This window comes from Phoca vitulina, unplaced genomic scaffold (genome assembly GCF_004348235.1).
Source record: "Phoca vitulina isolate PV1807 unplaced genomic scaffold, GSC_HSeal_1.0 scaffold32, whole genome shotgun sequence".
Classification (NCBI taxonomy): domain Eukaryota; kingdom Metazoa; phylum Chordata; class Mammalia; order Carnivora; family Phocidae; genus Phoca; species Phoca vitulina.
This window is the reverse complement of record NW_022589735.1, coordinates 2,815,077-2,834,973: the sequence shown is the minus strand read 5'-3', so window position 1 is coordinate 2,834,973 and position 19,897 is coordinate 2,815,077. Positions and strand designations below refer to the sequence as shown.

General features: G+C 40.6%; 1 protein-coding gene across 15 annotated transcripts in view; it reads right to left on the bottom strand.

The window, feature by feature from the left end:
* KLHL3 (kelch like family member 3) overlaps positions 1-19,897 on the bottom strand; it is a 279,580-nt gene that overhangs the window by 84,573 nt on the left and 175,110 nt on the right. For 9 of the 15 annotated variants that reach the window (XM_032425120.1, XM_032425122.1, XM_032425123.1 and 6 more), the window contains 3 exons: positions 19,113-19,301; positions 18,897-19,016; positions 2,953-3,059 (listed from right to left, as the gene is read on the bottom strand). In XM_032425120.1, coding sequence (XP_032281011.1) covers positions 2,953-3,059; positions 18,897-18,934 — 145 coding nt within the window. In that variant the 5' untranslated portion in view covers positions 18,935-19,016; positions 19,113-19,301. The remainder of the gene's footprint in view (positions 1-2,952; positions 3,060-18,896; positions 19,017-19,112; positions 19,302-19,897) is intronic. The other 6 variants (XM_032425118.1, XM_032425131.1, XM_032425116.1 and 3 more) reach the window with 2 other exon arrangements.

Below are 19,897 nucleotides of genomic sequence, written 5' to 3'. Positions count from 1 at the left end.
AGTTCTTAACTGACTGACCAGAGCAATCAGATATTGAGGAAATAATGAGATAAGCACTAATACTAAAGACAAGCACAAAGTATCGTAAGAGTAAATAGCAAATGAATTTAACCTAATCCAAGGGGATCATGGGAAAGCTGATCTGAGGAAGTGCTGCTTCAGCAGTAATGAAAGATGAAAAGGAGTTAGACAGGCAGAGAGGCAGTGGGAAGAACATTCCAGGGCGATGAACAGCAACTTTTTTTTAAGTATACACATTACATCAACTGTGTATATACAAAATGAATTTATATTAAAAATTTATTTTGGGGGTGCCTGGGTGGCTCAGCTGGTTAGGCATCTGCCTTCAGCTCAGGTCATGATCTCAGGGTCCTGGGATTGAGCCCCACATTGGGCTCCCTGTTCACCAGGGGGCCTGCTTCTCCCCCCCCCCCCCGCTCATGCTCTCTCTCTCAATAAATCTTTTTTAAAAATTATTTTGTATCTGTACATATTTACAAATATAAAGTCTGAAAGGATATACACTATAATCTTATCTGTATGTTGTATTACATGTAATTTTTTATTTTTGTTTTTTGGCTTGTCTACATTTTCTCGTTTTTTTTTCCTGCAATGAACATATGTGAGTAGTATTTAGATGGGTAGATGGATGGGTGGGTGGAGAGACAGGCAGATGGCTGGCTGGCTGGCTGGCTAGATATATGAAAGGATACAAGGATGGACAGTAACCAGATTCAACAGAAGATTTGAGCTGGGCATCACATTAGACTGTCTTCTTCTTGATTTTTTTCCTCCCTTCAATGACTAGACTCCAAGATCTGCTCCAGAAGCATCTTTTCTATCTGTTAACAGAATCACCTTGTTTCGGTTAGGCGCTTGCACTACCCCAGAGGCAAGCTCATTAGCCACAAGTGGAGCCAAAACTACAATTCCAAACAGATTTCCTCTCTCAACACTGGACCTTCCAAGCCACACAGGCAAGAGAAGAAGGACGGGCAGAGCTACTTAGTGAAGGGGCAGCTAAGTAACTATTACAAACAAAATGAATTATTTTAAAGACAGAGAGACGGAGGAAGGAGAGAGGGGAACAAGGAAATAAAAACCTTACTACTAGAGTATGAAACTATGCCAAAGAGAATGCAGCTCAAACCTTCCAGGTAGTAAAATTAGCTGGTTTTCTAAGCCACATTTTCCAGGCTACTAATTCCCAGCCCAAGGCTCACAGTGAGGTAAGAGTGTCTTGGTCTGCTTGGGAGAGGCATGGCTCCAAGTTGAGACCAGCTCCTTCACATGAGGAGCCAACAGGGAGCCCCAGGTGAGGAACTCTCAAAACACAAGTGCTAAGTCACCCCCAACTAGAACCACTCTCACCCAGGATTCAGCAAAAATTGGGTGCCTGCACTCACCCATTCTTAGCAAGCCCACATTCATTCTTTCAAACTTCATTTATTTACTTCTCCTAAACACCATGCCCTGTGGTTGGCTCTGAGGATTCAACTGTGACAAGACATGGTGCTCAAATGCTCAAAGCTCACCATCAACTGTGGAGACATTTCATTCATTCATTTAAAAAACATCTGACTCCTACTGTGTACCAGATGCTTAGGATGTGATAGTAAACAACACCTCTGTCTTCACGGAGCTTACAGTCTAATGAGGAGAGAAAGATAAATAAACACATCAACAACCAACAACAGGATTTTCAGACAGAGACAAATGTTATGAAAAAATATATAGTGGGGAACGATGGCAAGGATTGTCAGAGGGGGCCTCTCAGAGGAGACACCTGAGCAGTAAACTGCAGGATGAGGGAAGCCTGGGTGCTTCAGTCGGTTAAGCATCTATCTGCCTTTGACTCAGGTCATGAGCCCAGGGTCCCGGGTTCGAGTCCCGCATTGGGCTCCTTGCTCAGAGAGGAGCCTGCTTCTCCCTCTGCCTGCCGCCTCCCCTGCTTGTGCACATACTCTCTCTCCCTCTCTCTCTCTGACAAATAAAATCTTTAAAAAAAAAAATTAAAAATTAAAAAAACTGCAGGATGAGAAGCAGCCGATACACCAAACGCCTGAGCACAGGCACAGCAGACCCCAGGAAACAAACAAGAACACAGAGGGATGGTGACCATGCTCAAAAGCAGCACTGGGTACTTGGCGATCGTGGGAAGGAACACCTGACCCAGTCCGAGGGTCTCACCCAGCCCAGCTGGCCCTCGGTCAGCAGTGATTTATAGCTCAGGGGAGGTGCTGTGAAGTACTACAGACAGGAAGTTCCGCCCATGGGTTTCAAGGAATTCAGTCTCACATGTGAACTAGTTGGACAGGGCTATTTGGCATGTACAGGAAGCACGGACTCTCTAGAAAGTTGGCAAAGGTGCTGAAACTGAATGCCAGATGGCGAAAATTCCTGTCTTACTCTCCCCTCCAAGCCCCACCACCACTTCTCCCTAATCTCTTCCACACTCCTGTAAAGGCCCAAGGAGGTTCGAAGACCTTGCCTGGTAGGAATGGCTAGGGAAGGACAAGCTAGTCCAGCATGGGGCCAGGCATCAAGAAACCGAGTTCCACTCATTTACTGTGTGAACTGGGGCAAGTCCCTTTCCCTTTTCTCAGCCTTAGTGTTTCCCATCTGCAAAATGGAAGATCAGAGGCGTGGGGATGAGCCAAGAGCCTACACATCTAAAAGCTCCCCTACACAATTATGATGTGCATGCCAAAGTCTGAGAACTAATAACCTGATTCTACCTCTTCTTTCCTCAGAGTGGGCAAGGGGCTGCACACCAGGCTGGTTGCATCAAGTCCTCCATGGTGCAAAACATAGTCTCTGGCACACAGAAGCTCCTCACAGTGAGTGTCACAGCATTCTCTCTCCGCCCTCCCCTCATGCCACCACCCGAAATATTCCCTCAGCGGGGCTGCGGGCCCGAAACTGTGGGTTATTGTTTGCCCCTCACCGTACCTGTGAACATTGCACAGAAGTAGGGGCTGCAGGCTGCCAGGACCACACGGTGGGCTTCTATCTCGACATCTTCCGCCACAATCATCACGTCACACAACAGCTGTTTACTGTAAAACACCAGTGAGGGGACAGCATGGGTCACAGCACCAATGCCCACCCCCAGCCACACAAGGATATGTTTTTCTTCCACCCAGATTCCACGCTGCCACCATACAAGGCTGTCACAGACATTTGCCGTGCCGAGTTAAGGCAGGGGGATGAACTCATCGACTTTTCCAAGTCCCTGATAAACCTGGCATTCATGCTTTCCTAAGGCACACAGAGAGATCCAACTACCCCGTACTGCCAATTCAGGTCTCCTTCATTTGTCTTCACATCTCTGCTCCTCAACTCCAGCAGCTCTGACTGAGATGGTAAGGGGTGGGGGGAGGACAGCAGCTCAGAGAGCAAGGGGGAAAGCCTGGGGCTATGCGTTGGGTGACTGGCTGAATGCCAAGGAGCATGCCACCGAGGCGTGCCACCAGTGAGAACAAGTATTAACAATCCCCCAGGGGATCCAATATCTATGAAATACTGGTAAGAGGCAAGCCAGGTCTGGAGGCCTCAGGTATTCATCTTCCCACCCAGATTTAACATTATCACCAAGAAGGTTACTCCTGAAGACCCTGTGCAAACTCCAATCCTTGCAATTGTTAAGGATACTGTAACTACCTTTTTACTTGTCATCCCCACTACACTGTGCCCTCTGAAAAGGACTTGTTTACTGTTATATCCTAAACACCTGGCTGCAAGCCTAGCATATAGAAAGCCCTAAGTTTTTACTAAATAAATGAATAAATGAATAAACTTTGAAAAGGGATCAATCCACACTCATAGACAGAATGAATATTAGACTACTTTGAAAGATTGAAAAGGTTCCACAAGACCGTTTCAACCCAAGAATTTTTCTCCCACCAGCCTTCCAATAGTTAACATTTATTAAGTTCTATGTGCTAGGCACTGTTCTAAGCACTTTTTTATACCTAATATTTCATTCATTCCTCTCTAAAACCCCAAGAGATAGGGTTATTATTATGTTCCATATTACAAAAAAGGAAACTGTGGCCCAGAGAAGTTAAGTAATTTTCTCAAGTTCATACAAAAAGGGAGTAGTGGAAACAAGACTTGAATGGAGGTAGCTAAATTCCAGAACCCATGTTCCTAACATCCAAGGTAACCCGGTCACCACTAATCCCTCCTTCAGAGTGAAGCACTAGAGGTGGGAGGGAAGACAGGACAAACACATGTCAACTGCGATCCAGTGGCAGTGGTTACTTAGTGCACTACACTGGACTGAAAAGTCTGAGTCATGACTAGGCTCCATGTGAGAGCAATAAGATGAATATAATGAGTCTGCCAGGATCAATTGATGGAATAGAAGCTACCTATTTGTCAGCCCTGGTGTCGCATATTAAACCTTTGCCAACTATTCAGACATTAGTCCAAGACTGCTTATCAGAGAAATAGAATCATAAGGCCTGAAAAGGCTAGAGCTGTAAATGCCAGATGATCTATGACGTTCAGAGAGGTGGCCCAAAACCACGGAAGGCTGAGTCTTGAATCTAGTTCTGACTCTGGATATACTACCATAATGACTCATGATTGGCTGATACTTTGAAAGAGAAAACAACAGAAGATCAGTTAGCCCCAAGAGGGAAAGGTGAAAAGAATAAAGTCCCCATGAGGGGGCTTCTGGGAAGGGTGAGACCTCCGAGCAGCAAGAGGCAAAACCTGGGGATGGGACCTCACCCTACAGTGGACAGCAGGCTCTAAATATAAATTTTATCAGAATAAACCAGCTCAACTGGGAAGAGAACTGGCTCTGCCCCTAACTGGCTATGAGAACATGGACAAACAATCTCACCACAGTATTCTCATCTTTCTTAGTGGATGTCCATTGACCATGGGGACCAAATAAGATTGCAAATGCCATCTGAGAACAGGCTAGTTTTTTTTATTATGTTATATTAATCACCATACATTACATCATTAGTTTTTGATGTAGTGATCCATGACTCATTGTTTGCGTATAACACCCAGTGCTCCATGCAGAACGTGCCCTCTTTAATAACCATCACCAGGCTAACCCATTCCCCCACCCCCCTCCCCTCTAGAACCCTCAGTTTGTTTCTAAGTCCACAGTCTCTCATGGTTCGTCTCCCCCTCTGATTCCCCCCCTTCATTTTTCCCTTCCTACTATCTTCTTTTTTTTTAACATATAATGTATTCTTTGTTTCAGAGGTACAGGTCTGTGATTCAACAGTCCTACACAATTCACAGCACTCACCACAGCACATACCCTCCCCAATGTCCATCACCCAGCCACCCCTTCCCTCCCCCCCCCCACCACTCCAGCAACCCCCAGTTTGTTTCCTGAGATTAAGAATTCCTCATATTAGTGAGATCATATGATACATGTCTCTCTCTGATTGACTTATTTCGCTCAGCATAATACCCTCCAGTTCCATCCACGTCGTTGCAAATGGCAAGACTTCATTCTTTTTGATGGCTGCATAATATTCCAGTGTGTGTGTGTGTGTGTGTGTGTGTGTGTGTGTGTGTGTGTGTGTGTATACACATCTTCTTTATCCATTCATCTGTTGATGAACATCTTGGCTCTTTCCATAGTTTGGCTATTGTGGACATTGCTGCTATAAACATCGGGCTGCACGTACCCCTTCAGATCACTACATTTGTATCTTTGGGGTAAATACCCAGTAGTGCAATTGCTGGGTCATAGGGTAGCTCTATTTTCAACTTTTTGAGGAACCTCCATACTGTTTTCCAGAGTGGCTGGACCAGCTTGCATTCCCACGAACAGTGTAGGAGGGTTCCCCTTTCTCTGCATCCTCGCCAACATCTGTCGTTTCCTGACTTGTTAATTTCAGCCATTCTGACTGGTGTGAGGTGGTATCTCACTGAGGTTTTGATTTGGATTTCCCTGACGCCGAGTGATGTTGAGCACTTTTTCATGTGTCTGTTGTCCATTAGGATGTCTTCTTTGGAAAAATGTCTGTTCATGTCTTCTGCCCATTTCTTGATTGGATTATTTGTTCTTTGCATGTTGAGTTTGGTAAGTTCTTTATAGATCTGGCCAAAATTTATTGTAAAAATGTATTCCCAACATTTTCACTTCACTTTCATTAAAAATTTTAGGGAGACAATGGAGTTCTCTTATCACTACTATTTAAAAGTACAAGTAACTTGTCAACTATACTTCAATTTAAAAAAAAGAACAACTGACCAAAAAGTACAACTGTTGTTGTTGTTGTTGTTCTCATAATCAGTATTTTAATAAGGAAAAGTAAAACAGATGAGTCAGAAATGGTGAGCAAAAGCTGAGCCAGATGCTGAAAAGGGAAATGTCAGAGTGGGATGTCTTGCACAAACCCAGAGGAGCTGATTGTTCACGAACAAATGGGAAAGAGACAAGAAGGAATGAGGAATAAAGATGGAGAATCCAGTTAAACAAATGAATGAGAATGGTTCTGATGGACTGGAAGTGTATCTCAAGGCTAGAAAAACTGCAGCCTAGGAAAGTGACCAAGACAAACTCGCCAGAAACTCAATGTCAGCTTTCCCTGGGAATAGTAAAGCCTGTCTGCACACTGGAGTGTATCCACTCTGTATGAAAAAGAAAAGAAGCTCTAAAGCACTGCATGGCTCAGAAGCATTTCTAATTCCATTTATTAGAAATCTTATAGGATTCTTTTTTTCTGGAATATTACTCAGCCATAAAAGGGAGATGTCATTTGTGACAACATGGATAAAACTAGAAGGTATTATGCTGAGTGAAATAAGTCAGACAGAGAAAGCCAAATACCATATAATTTCACTTATATGTGGAATCTAAAAAAAACATGAATTAAAAAACCCCTCAAAACAGACACAGGCTTGTGAATACAGGGAAAAAATTGGTGGTTGCCAGAGGAGAGGGGAGTGGGGGAATGGACAAAATAGGTAAAGGGAATTAAGAGGTACAGACTACTGTACCTGTGTAACACACACTACTCCAAAGAACAATCTCAAGAAGAAAAAAGTAGGGCTATATACTTTGTGATAGCTGTTAGGAAGGAGCTCAGGCCCTGGAATCAGAGTGACCATGGTGCGTGTCCCCTGGATATCAGAATTCAGATGTGTTATAAACAAGATAATGAATAGTGCTAATAGTAAGCATTCAGTAAATGTTAACATTTCTTTTTTTCCACAAAACACTTCATTTAAGATTAGCAGTTAAGTTAAAACTGTTAAGGTTAAATTTGAGCTGCATATTAGACATCTAAGTAGGGTTTATCAAGTAGGGAAATGGATACATGAGTCTTAATTTCAAAGGTGGGAGATGGTTAAGAGGTCAGAGGGAAGAGAAAGAACCAGCTAAAGAAATGAGAAAGTAACAGTGAGACAGGAGGAAAACCAAAAAAAGCATGGTGTCCATTAAGTCAAGTGAAGAGAGGGCTACAAAAAAGCAAGGAATAACCAACTATACCAAATACTACTGATAAGTAAGAGAAGATTAGGATTGCTAGCCAGGGCAATTAAGCAAGAAAATGAAATAGAACATGAAAATGAAAAACATGCAAATTGAAAAGGAAGAAATAAAACTATCTCTATTCATACATGACATGATCTCATATATAGAAAATCCTATAAGAAATACACCAAAAAAAATTAAAACAAATGAGTTTAAGAAGGTTGCAGAATATAATATCAATAAACAAAATCAACTGTATTTCTATACACATGCAATGAACAAAAAATGATATTAAGAAAAATTCCATTTATAATAGCATCAAAAAGAATAAATACTTAAGAATAAACTTAACAAAAGAAGTACAAAACCTATTCTCTAAAATTATTAAACACAGCTGAAAGAAATTAAAGAGGGCAACCCTCTCAAGTCCCCTCCCTCTTTGGGAGCTTTGTACTATCATTCAATAAACTTTCCTTTGCTGCCCACCAAAAAAAAAAAAGAAAGAAAGAAAGATATTAAAGAAGACCTAGACCTCCAGTGTTCATGGATTGAAAGACTTAATATTGTTAAATGGCAATAATCCCCCAAATTGTTCTACAGATTCAACACAATTTATATCAAACTCCCAGCTGGCTTCTTTGCAGAAACTGACAAGCTGAACCTAAAATTTATGTGGAAATGCAAGGGACCTGGATTGGCCAAAACAATCTTGAAAAAGAACAGAGGTGAAGGACTCACACTTCCCAATTTCAAAACTTACCACAAAGCTAAAGACAGCGTAGTAATAATATAAGGACAGATATAGAGATCAATAGAATAGAGAATCCAGAAATAAACCCTCATATTTACAGTCAATTCATTTTTAAAAAATTTTATCATTTATTTTTTTAAATGCTTATTATTGACATATAATTGACATACAATGTTGTATTAGCCTCAGGAATACAACATAGTGATTCAACAATTCTACACATTACACAATGCTCGCCATAATAACTGTAGGTACCATCTATCACCATACCACATTATTATAATATTACTGACTTTATTCCCTATGCTGTACCTTCCATCTCAATGACTAATTTACTTTAGAAATGGAAGTCTGTACCTCTTAATTCCCTTTACCTATTTTGTCCATTCCCCCACTCCCCTCTCCTCTGGCAACCACCAATTTTTTCCCTGTATTTACAAGCCTGTGTCTGTTTTGAGGGGTTTTTCAATTCATGTTTTTTTTAGATTCCACATATAAGTGAAATTATATGGTATTTGGCTTTCTCTGTCTGACTTATTTCACTCAGCATAATACCTTCTAGTTTTATCCATGTTGTCACAAATGACATCTCCCTTTTATGGCTGAGTAATATTCCAGTCTATATACATATGCATAATGGAACGCACACACACACACACACTTCTTCATCCATTCATCTATCAACGGACACTTAGGTTGTCTCCATATCTTGGCTATTATAAATAATGTTGGAATAAATACAGGGGTGCACATATCTTTTCAAATTAGTGTATTCATTTTCTATAGGTAAATACCCAGTAGTGGAATTACTGGATTATATGGTATTTCTATTTTTAATGTTTTGAGGAACCTGCACACTGCTTTCCACAGTGGCTGTAACAATTTCTATTCCCACCATCAGTGCACGAGGGTTCCTTTTCTCCACATCCTCACCAACATTCTTGTCTTTTTGGTACTAGCCATTCTGACTCGTATAAGGTGATATCTCATTGTGGTTTTGATTTGTACTTTCTGAAGATTAATGACGTTGAGCATCTTTTCATGTGTCTGTTGGCCATGTGTATATCTTCCTTAGAAAAATATATATTCAGGGCGCCTGGGTGGCTCAGTTGGTTAAGCAACTGCCTTCGGCTCAGGTCATGATCCTGGAGTCCCAGGATCGAGTCCTGCATCGGGCTCCCTGCTCAGCAGGGAGTCTGCTTCTCCCTCTGACCCTCCCCCCTCTCATGTGCTCTCTCTCTCTCATTCTCTCTCTCAAAATAAATAAATAAAATCTTTAAAAAAAAAAAGAAAAATATATATTCAGATCATCTGCCCATTTTTAATCAGATCATTTGTTCTTCTGGTGTTTTTTTTTTTTTTTTCTTTTAAGATTTTATTTATTTATTTGTCAGAGAGAGAGAGACAGCACAGGCAGGGGGAGCGGCAGGCAGAGCAGATAGAGGGAGAAGCAGGCTCCCCGCTGAGCAAGGAGCCCAGTGCGGGACTTGATCCCAGGACCATGGGATCATGACCTGAGCTGAAGGCAGACACTTAACCGACTGAGCCACCCAGGCATCCAGTTCTTCTGGTGTTGAGCTGTAGAAGTTCTTTATATCTTTTGGATATAAACCTCTTATCATATTTATCATTTGAAAGTATCTTCTCCCACTCATTAGGGTGGCTTTTCATTTTGTTGATGATTTCCTTTGCTGCACAAAACAGTCAATGGATTTTTTTTTAAGATTTTTTTTTATTTTTGAGAGAGAGAGAGAGTATGAGCAGGGGGGAGGGCAGAGGGAGAGGGAGAAGCAGACTCCCCACTGAGAGGGAGCCCAATGCGGGACTGGATCCCACGACCCTTAGATCAGGACCTGAGCCAAAGGCATACACTTAACCAACTGAGCCACCCAGGCGCCCCCAGTCAATGGCTTTTTGACAAGGGTGCCAAGACTATTCAATTCAGGGGAAAAAAGTCTTTTCTTTTCTTTTTTGGAAAAAAGTCTTTTCAACAAATGGTGCTAGGACAACTGGGTATCATATACAAAAAATAAGGGACCCCTACTTCACATGATATGCAAATATTAACTCAGAATAGATCAAAGACCTAAATATAAGAGCTAAAACTATAAAACTCTTAGAAGAAAACATAGGGGTAGAGTTTCATGACTTCTGATTAGGCAATGGTTCGCTACACAGGACACCAAAACCATAAACAACAAAAGAAAAAAACAGATAAATTAGACATCAAAATTTACAACTTTTGTGCTTCCAAACACACCATGAGGATATCAAAAAAGTGAAAAGACAACCCAAACAACGAAAGAAAAACTTTGCATATCATATATCTGAAAAGAGGCTTGTGGAATGTCTAAAGACCTTGAACCCTCTTAACTCAAAAATGGACATATAACCCAACTTAAAAATAGGCAAAGGATCTAAGTAGGCATTTCTCCAAATAAGATATAGAAATGGCCAATGAGCATATAAAAAGATGCTCAACATCATTAATGATAAGAGAAAAATACAAATCAAAACCGCAATGAGATATTACCTCAGACACTAGGATGGCTATAATCAAAAACACAAAAAATGACAAGTGTTGGCAAGGATATGAAGAAGTTGAAACCTTTATACACTGCCGGTAGAAACGTAAAGTGGTGCAGTGCTTTGGAAAACAGTCTGGCAGTTCCTCCAAAAGTTAAACAGGTAGTTATCGTATGACCCAGCCACCAAAAGGTATACAACCAAAAGAAATGAAAACATGCATCCACACAAAAATGTGTAAGTGAATGTTCCTAGCAGCATTATTCATAACAACCAGATGGCTGGCCTCAAATGTGGTATACCCATGCAATGCATTATTATACAGCAATAAAAAGAAATGAAATACTGAGACATGCTACAACATGGATGACCCTTGAAAACATTATCCTGAGAAAGAAGTCACAAAGCTTTTTCACAATGGGTTTGCCGCCAGAACACAGGTGTCATGAAAAACCACCACTAAACCTAAATCAAAATGCGAAAGGAAAAGACTCCTATCAACATCATCGTCACTGGACATGCAGTCAGGCAAACCTACCACTACTGGTCATCTGATGTACAAATGTGGTGGGATTGACAAACAACTATCAAAAAATTTGAGGAAGCTGCTGAGATAGGAAAGGGCTCCTTCAAGTATGCCTGGGTCTTGGAAAAACTGAAAGCTGAACATGAATGTGGTATCACCACTGATATCTCCCTGTGGAAATACAAGACCAGCCAGTATTATGTGACCATCACTGATGCCCCAGGCCACAGAGACTTTATGAAAAACATGATTAGAGGTATATTTCAGGCTGACTGCCGTCCTGATCGTTGCTGCTGCTGGTGGTGAATTTGAAGCAGGTTTCTCCAAGAATGGGCAGACCCATGAGCATGCCCTTCTTCTGGCTTACACACTAGGTGTAGAACTAATTGTTGGTGTTAACAAAATGGATTCCATTGAGCCACCTTACAGTCAGAAGAGATACAAGGAAACTGTTAATGGAGCCAGCACCTACATTAAGAAAACTGGCTACAACCCCGACAGGGTAGTAGCATTTGTGCCAATTTCTGGTTGGAACGGTGACAACATGCTGGAGCCAAGTGCTAACATGCTTTGGTTCAAGGGATGGAAAGTCACCAGTAAAGTTGGGAATGCCAGTGGAACCACACTGCTTGAAGCTCTGGATTGCATTCTGCCACCAACTCTTCCAACTGACAAGCCCTTGTGTTTGCCCCTCCCGGACATCTATAAAATTGGTGGTATTGGTACTGTCCCTGTGGGCTGAGTGGAGACTGGTGCTCTTAAACCTGGCATGGTGGTATCTTTGCTCCAATCAATGTTACAAATGAAGGAAAGTCTGTTGAAAAGCACCATGAAGCTTTGAGTGAGGCTCTTCCTGGGGACAATGTGGGCTTCAACGTCAAGAACATATCTGTCAAAGATGTTCGTCATGGCAATGCGGCTGGTGACAGCACAAATGACCCACCCATGGAAGCAGCTGGTTTCACAGCTCAGGGGATTATCCTGAACCATCCAGGCCAAATCAGTGCTGGATATGTATCTGTGCGGGATTGTCACAAAGCTCACACTGCCTCCAAGTTTGCTGAGCTGAAGGAATAGATGGTCGTTCTGGAAAAAAGCTGGAAGATGGTCCCAAGTACTTGAAATCTGGTGATGCTGCCATCATTGATACGGTTCCTGGCAAGCCTATGTGTTGAGAGCTTCTCTGACTGCCCTACTCTGGACCATCCTACTGTTCGTGACATAAGACAAACAGTTGCTATGGGTGTCATCAAAGCAGTGGACAAGAAGGCAGCTGGAGCTGGCAAGGTCACCACATCTGCCCAGAAAGCTCAGAAGGCTAAATGAATATTATCCCCAATACCTGCCAGGTCAGTCTTAATCAGTGGTGGAAGAACGGTCTCAGAACTGTTTGTGTCAATTGGCCTTTTAAGTTTAATAGTAAAAGACTGGTTAATGATAACAGTGCATCGTAAAACCTTCAGAAGGAAAGGAGAATATTTTGTGGACCATCTATTGTGTGTGTGTGTGTGTGTGTGTGGCAGTTTTATACACAACTAATGAATCGTTGAACACTACAACAAAAACTTATGATGTACTATATGCTGGCTAACTGAACATAATAAAAAAATTAGTTATTAGTTTTTAAAATCAGTACTTTTTAATGGAAATAACCTGACCAAGAATCTGTCACAGAATTTTGAGAACCATCAAAACAAAAGTTGAATGAGGAAAAAAAAGAAGAGAGAAGTCACACAAGACATGTATTACATAATTCCAAAATAAGCAAATCCATAGAGACAGAAAATAGATTAATGGTGGGGGGATGGGGGAATAGTGCAATTACTGCTAAAATATACAGTATAGGATTTTTTTTGGAGGGGATGATGAAAATGTTCTAAAATCAACCGTGAGTTGCACAACTCTGTGAATATACTAAAAGCCATTAAATTGACACTTTAAATGGGTCATATTGTATGGCATATGAATTACATCTTAATAAAGCCATTACCAAAAAAAAAAGAGAAACAGAAAGCAATGTGCTAAGATGGTTCATTACTAATAATACAGGCATAGTGGCAGATTATCTTAAAAAAAAAAAAAAAGGATGAGGGCAGAGAACTGTTTGTGATGGTTAAAACTGTCAAAATGGGATAGAAGAGACTGTCTCTCCTTTTCAGGAATGAACCAGGGTGCAATTCCAAAAAGAACCATATCCCCACTTTTGCTGGCTGGCTGGTAAATCAGGAACCAAAGAGCTATTAGGACTCTGCTGCCCAGAAGCTGCTATTGGTCTGACGAGAGCAGAGCGATAAAATGCAAAAGGAAGAGGAAGACTAGGTGGTTACCATGCCAACAGCCCATTCTCAACCATGGAAGTAAAAAGAATAGGAAACTCATGAATTGTGTGATTCATAAATTGCATAGAACATGTGTATGTGAACTAAAATAGCTTAAAACTGAGGGAGGAAGATGTGAAAACAGTGCAAGAAATAACCCCAGGTCCCTGGAATATCATGTAACATTTCATTAGCTTAGTCGCTGGATGGTAAGATGCTTTACCAGGCCTTTATCCAAACAAAGTACACCTCCCTCCAGTTCACATTAAACTCACCCAGATCAATAAAGTGTCTTTTCAGGCTCCCTTTCTCTCCCTCACTCACCCATTCCACTCTAGTTTTAAAAATTAGCCATATCTTTAATACCTTAGAAATTAAAAGAATTTAAAAGCCATGAAATATAGAATTTGATAAAATTTTTAAACACCACTAGAATGCAAGCTTCATTGAGAACAAAACTTTCACTCTCTAATCTACTGCCATATTCCTGCAACTGAGCACAGCGCTTAGCACATCATCACCATCATAATGATAGCTAACAGACACAGAACGTTCCCTACGTGCCAGGGCTTCATGACAATATCAAAGGAACAGGTATTATGATTACCAGGCTACACGCTGTTGAAATCAGCAATTCTACTTGTAAGGACTTAATTCTATAGAAATAACTGTGAACGTGCACCAGTATTTAACAACAGTAATATATGTGCTATCACAGTTTTAAGCACTTGACTTACTAATCCTCTTAACAAGCCAGCAACCCTGGAACTATTATTAGCTTCATTTTATGGTTGACAAAAGTGAGGTCAGGGACATTAATTAACTTGTACAGGGTCACAGAACTGGACTCCTGGAGCCAAAATCTGAAACCAGGCTGCCTGCCTTCAGGGTCTATGCTTGTGACCACTATGCTGTATTGCTCCCAACATAATTACTGCGGGTGCTATTTACATGAGGGATTGGAATACCTAGACATCTAACAACAAGGAACTGTTTTTCAAAAATTAACCAAAAATATATAAAATCATTCATCCACTTAAATTAACATTGTAGAACAGTTAGTGACATAGAAAAACTTGTTCAATATAGGGGTGCCTTGCTGGCTCAGTGGGTAGCACATGCGACTCTTGATCACAGGGTTTTGAGTTGGAGCCCCACGTATGGCACAGAATTTACTTAAAATAAAAAAAAGAAATTTAAGGGAAAAAAACTTGTTCAATACAGTGTTAAGAGAAAAAATCTGGGGCGCCTGGGTGGCTCAGTCATTAAGCCTCTGCCTTCGGCTCAGGTTATGATCCCAGGGTCCTGGGATCGAGCCCCGCGTCGGGCTCCCTGCTCGGCGGGAAGCCTGCTTCTCCCTCTCCCACTCCCCCTGCTTGTGTTCCCTCTCTCGCTGTGTCTCTGTCAAAAAGAGAAAAAATCTGGTTGAGACATGTTTTAAAGAAAAATATTCTCCCAAGTGTTAACAATGGTAACCACTGGGTATTAAAATTATAGATGACTTTTTGCTCATCCGTACTTTCTAAATGTTCTATAATATATTCCTTTCCCAAAAAAAAAGAAAAAGAAAAACGGAAATTTTTTAAATTAAAAGAAAAATAAATGGGAAATCTATGTCTAAACCTGCACTAGAGATTTCCTGGCAAAACATATACAGATTGTGCTCCATTTGGAAAAAAAAAAAAAAATGAAAAAAGGAAGAACAAGATTGTAATGGTTAATTTTATGTGAAAATTAACTGGGCTAAGAGATGCCCAAATCACTGGGAAAACACTACTTCTGTGGATTCTGTGATTTTAAAAAATGGTATCTAATGCTTTCATGTATAAATTGGGATTTTCCTGTTTTCTTCTAGGAGAGATAGGGTTTTAGGTCTTACATTTAAGTCTTTAATCCACTTCAAGTTAACTTCTGTGAGTGGGGTAAGAAAGAGGTCCAATTATATTATTTTTCATGCGTCTGTCCAGTTTTCCTAATACCAGTGATTGAAGAGACTACCTTTCTCCATTAAGTATTTTAGCTTCTTTGTCAAATATTAGTTGACATATATGTGTTGGTTAATTTCTGGGCTCTCAATTCTGTTCCTTGGTCGGTGTTTGTACCATACTGTTTTGATTGCTACACTTTGTGATATAGTTTGAAATCAGAAAATGTGGTATCTCCAACTTCGCTCTGCCTTTACCATACTGCTTTGGCTATTCGGGGTCATTTCTGATTCCATACAATTTTAGAACTTTTTTCTATTTCTGCAAAAAAAATGGCATTTGAATTTTGATAGAGGTTGCACTGAATCTATACATGACTTCGGGTATTACGGACATTTTAACAATATTAATTCTTCCAATCCATAAAACTGGGATACTGTCTATTTATTTTTGTCTTCTTCAATCTCTTTCAAAAATGTATAATAGTTTTCAGTGTACACATCACTCACCTCCTCGGTTAAATTCCTAAATATGTTACTGTTTTTGATGCTACTGTCAATGGAATTGTTTTCTTTCTTTTTCAGATAGCTCATTGTTCGTGTATAGAAATGCAAGTGATTTTTATATTTTGATTTTGTATCCTGTAACTTTAACAAATTTGTTTCTCAGTTCTAAGAGTTTTTTGGTGGCATCTTTAGGGTTTTTATAAATAGGATCATGTTATCTGCAAACAGAAACAACCTTACTTCTTCCTTTTTAATATGAATGCCTTTTCTTTCTTTTTCTTGACTAACTGCTCTGTGTGGGACTTCCAGTCCTTTGTTCAATAGGAATGGTGAGAGTAAGCACCCTGGTCTTGTTCCTGACCTCAGAAGAAAAGCTTTCAAACTTTTACCATCAAGTATGAAGGCAGCTGTAGCTTTGTCATATATGGCCTTTCTTACGTTAAGGTATGTTCCTTCTATCTCCAATTTGTTGGGAGTTTTCATCATAAAAGGATACTGAATTTTGTCAAACACTTTCTGCATCTATTGAGAGGATCATATGATTTTTTTTCCTTCACTCTATTAATGTGATGTATCACATTTATTGATTTGCATATGTTGAACGAACCATCCTTATACTACAGAGATATATCCTACTTGACCATGGTAGATGATCCTTTTAACGTACTGTTGAATTCAGTTTCCTAGTATTTTGTTGAGAATTTTTACATCAATATCCATCAGGAATACTGGCCTGTAGTTTTCTTATCTGGTAGTGTCCTTATCTGGCTTTGGTATCAGGGTAATGCTGGCCTTGTTAAAATGAGTTTGAGGGTATTCCCTCCTCTTCAGTTTTTTGGAAGAATTGAGAAGGACTGGCATTAATTCTTCTTTAAATATTTGGTAGAATTCACCAGTGAAACCACCTGGTCATGGGCTTTTTTTTACTGGGAGATTTTTGATTACTGATTCAATCTCCTTAATCATTACTGGTCTGTTCAAATTTTCTATTTCTTAATGATTCAGTCTTCGCAGGCTGTAGGTGTCAAGGATATTATCCATTTCCTCTAGATTATCCAATTTGTTGGCATACAATTGTTCATAGAGGCCTCTTATGATCATTTGTATTTCCATGGTAACAGCTGTAATATCCTCCTTCATTTCTAATTTTGAGTCTTTGCTCTGTTTTCCTTGGTTAATCTAGCTAAAGTTATATTTATCTTTTCAAAAAACCAATTATTACTTTCATTGATTTTTTTTTTCTATTGTCTCTCCAGTCTCATTTCATTCATCTCTGCTCTAATCTTCAATATTTCCTTCCTTCTGATAACTTTGGGCTTAGCTTGTTCTTCTTTTTCTAGTTCCTTGAAATGTAAATTTAGGTTGTTTGTATGGAGACCTGGAATCTTACATCAGACAAACGACACAAACCATACCGAAGGGAACTAAATGAGGAAGGTCACTAGTATCCATTGAACAAAACACAAAGTCTTCAGTGACCAGAGAATTGTACCCGTAAGCATGAACATCAGCACTGCCCACTGCCTCAGACAACTGCAGGTAGAGCTTCCAGGAAATCTGGCAGGAGGCCTAATAAAAACCAAGCAGTAGTGCATAAGACAAATTTAGTTTAACTTGTTTTTAATGCCAAAGACTGGGTCCTGCAGAAAGGGGAAATGAGGAAACAAATACAGAACCAGATAGAATTTTTGTTTAAAAGCAGTTCAACCCCTTACTCAACAAACACATCTTTAGCTATATGACCTTTTACTTATGCCATTTTCTCTGCCTGGAAGACTTCCCCCTAATCCCACCACTTGTCATTTCTTTAACTCTCACTTGTCTTTCAAGATTTAGCTCAAACATCATCCCCTTTAGAAAGTGTTCTCCAAAGTTGTAGTATGACATACTTGCTTTCATAGCAGCCTTTCGGGAACAAATAATTATTGCATATCTGTCACCTGACAAGCACCTGATGCATTTCTCATTCATAACACCTATTCCGTACTGTAAGAAAATTATTTTCATTGAACTATTTACATTTTTCACTCATATCCATCCCAGAGTCTCATCAGTGCCTCTAGGCATCCTTAGTAAATGCTTGAGGCCCCCATGAAGTACCAGGTGCTAGAGATCAGAATGATTCAGAAGTTGCCCCTGCCCTCAGGGAGCTCATAAATGACAGAGAAAAGAGGGAGATTAACAATTATAGCTCACAATAGGGTGAAGTATGCTGTAAATAATGCCGTGGGCAAAGGAGGCTTCTGGGTTCTCTGGTAAGGAGGAGATTGGGTGTACAGCCTTTGTACAGAAAAACATGTTCAGTGTCCTGAACCTGCCTTGCAACAAGCTCACCAAATGTACTTATCAGCCTTATAAATAGCTTGCACATCCCTCAACGTTAGCTCACAGAGGATGAGCCCATTTGCATTTCATTTCTTTCTTTGGAGAGTTAAATTGCATTGAAGAAGCTAGGTATTCTTCCACTTACTCAGCTGTCGTAATAAGCTAAGTTTAGACAAAGGAATGAGAGGAGGCCAAAAAAAACATGTGTAGCATCCACAATCTTTAATCTGCAACTATATAACAGTATTGCAATCATCCTATTATTGGTTTGGTTGGAAACCAAGTTTATGAACAGAGCTGCTACAACCATAAAAAAAATTATTCCCCTGTGATTAAGGAGTAAAATGAAAGGTGTTAAATAAATACAAAGAAAAGAGAGCACTTTCTGAAAGCCATTTCTATCTAGCCTGGAGCGTGAAGGGGAAGCCAAGTGACTGAGAGTAGGTGGGGAAGAGTGAGAATTCACAAGGTGGTGTTCTGACTTCTGCTCTCAGTCACTGATGACGCTCACCCAATAAGTTCTTCCCAAAAGGGCACAGGCAAAAGAGGAAAAGTACCTCCGCAGTTCATTCATAACCTTGAACGCCTTCCCCATATGCGCAGAGTTGACAGTGATCGTCCTCTGGTTCTTCTCATCATCTCCGGCCTGAACCGGGGGCTGGGAGCTCGGCTTGATGCTGTGAACAGGAAGGGAGTGGGAGGGTGAAGAGAGGATCACATGTTGGTAAACCCATTCACCCAGCTGCCACAACTCAGCGTAACTGCCCACCCACCAGAAGCATCTTTGTCAGCTTGTTTTCTTCATCACAGACCCAGCAGGGAAAGAAATGCGCTGGGTCAGCCATTTCTGCAGGATCTTCCAATGCAACGTACATTCCTCTGGTGGAAGCCAGGTCCTCAGTCAGCTTCTACCAGCACTTGTGTGACTTTGTGGGAAGTCTTTATCCTCCACCCACCATGCCCTAAAGGGGTGGGGATGTGGAAGGAGATTAAGTGCTATTCCACTCACTTCACAGGGAAATTTGTTCATCCAACAAACATTTAATGGAGCCTACCATGTGCCAGGCACTGTATTTAAATTTAAGGGAAACACAACAACAAACAAGGTCTAGACAGCTGCTTTCACAAAGCTTAGAGCTCAGCAGAGGAAGAAGCCAAGTAAACACCTAAACATCCTATCTTTTTTTATGTTCATTTTTTTAATTTAAATTCAATTAATTAACATATCATGTATTATTTGTTTCAGCGGTACAGGTCTGTGATTCATCAGTCTTATACAACCTAAACATCCTATCTTAAGTATGGTGATTGGACAGGAGGTAGAGAAGCGCAGAGGATGGGCAATGACTGCAGTGCTGGCAGGATGAGGGGAAACTTCCCAGAAGCTGAGGGAGAGCAGAAATCTCAAGGAAGAGCAAAAAAGGGCAGGTAAAAGGAAGATGGAGAGCATCCTGGCAGAGGAAAGAGGAGATACAGAGACCTAAAGGAAAAGAGTCAAGGGAGTTCAGTAGAACGAGGAGTCTCAAAAGCAAAGGCTAGATTTGCAACTACGTGGATG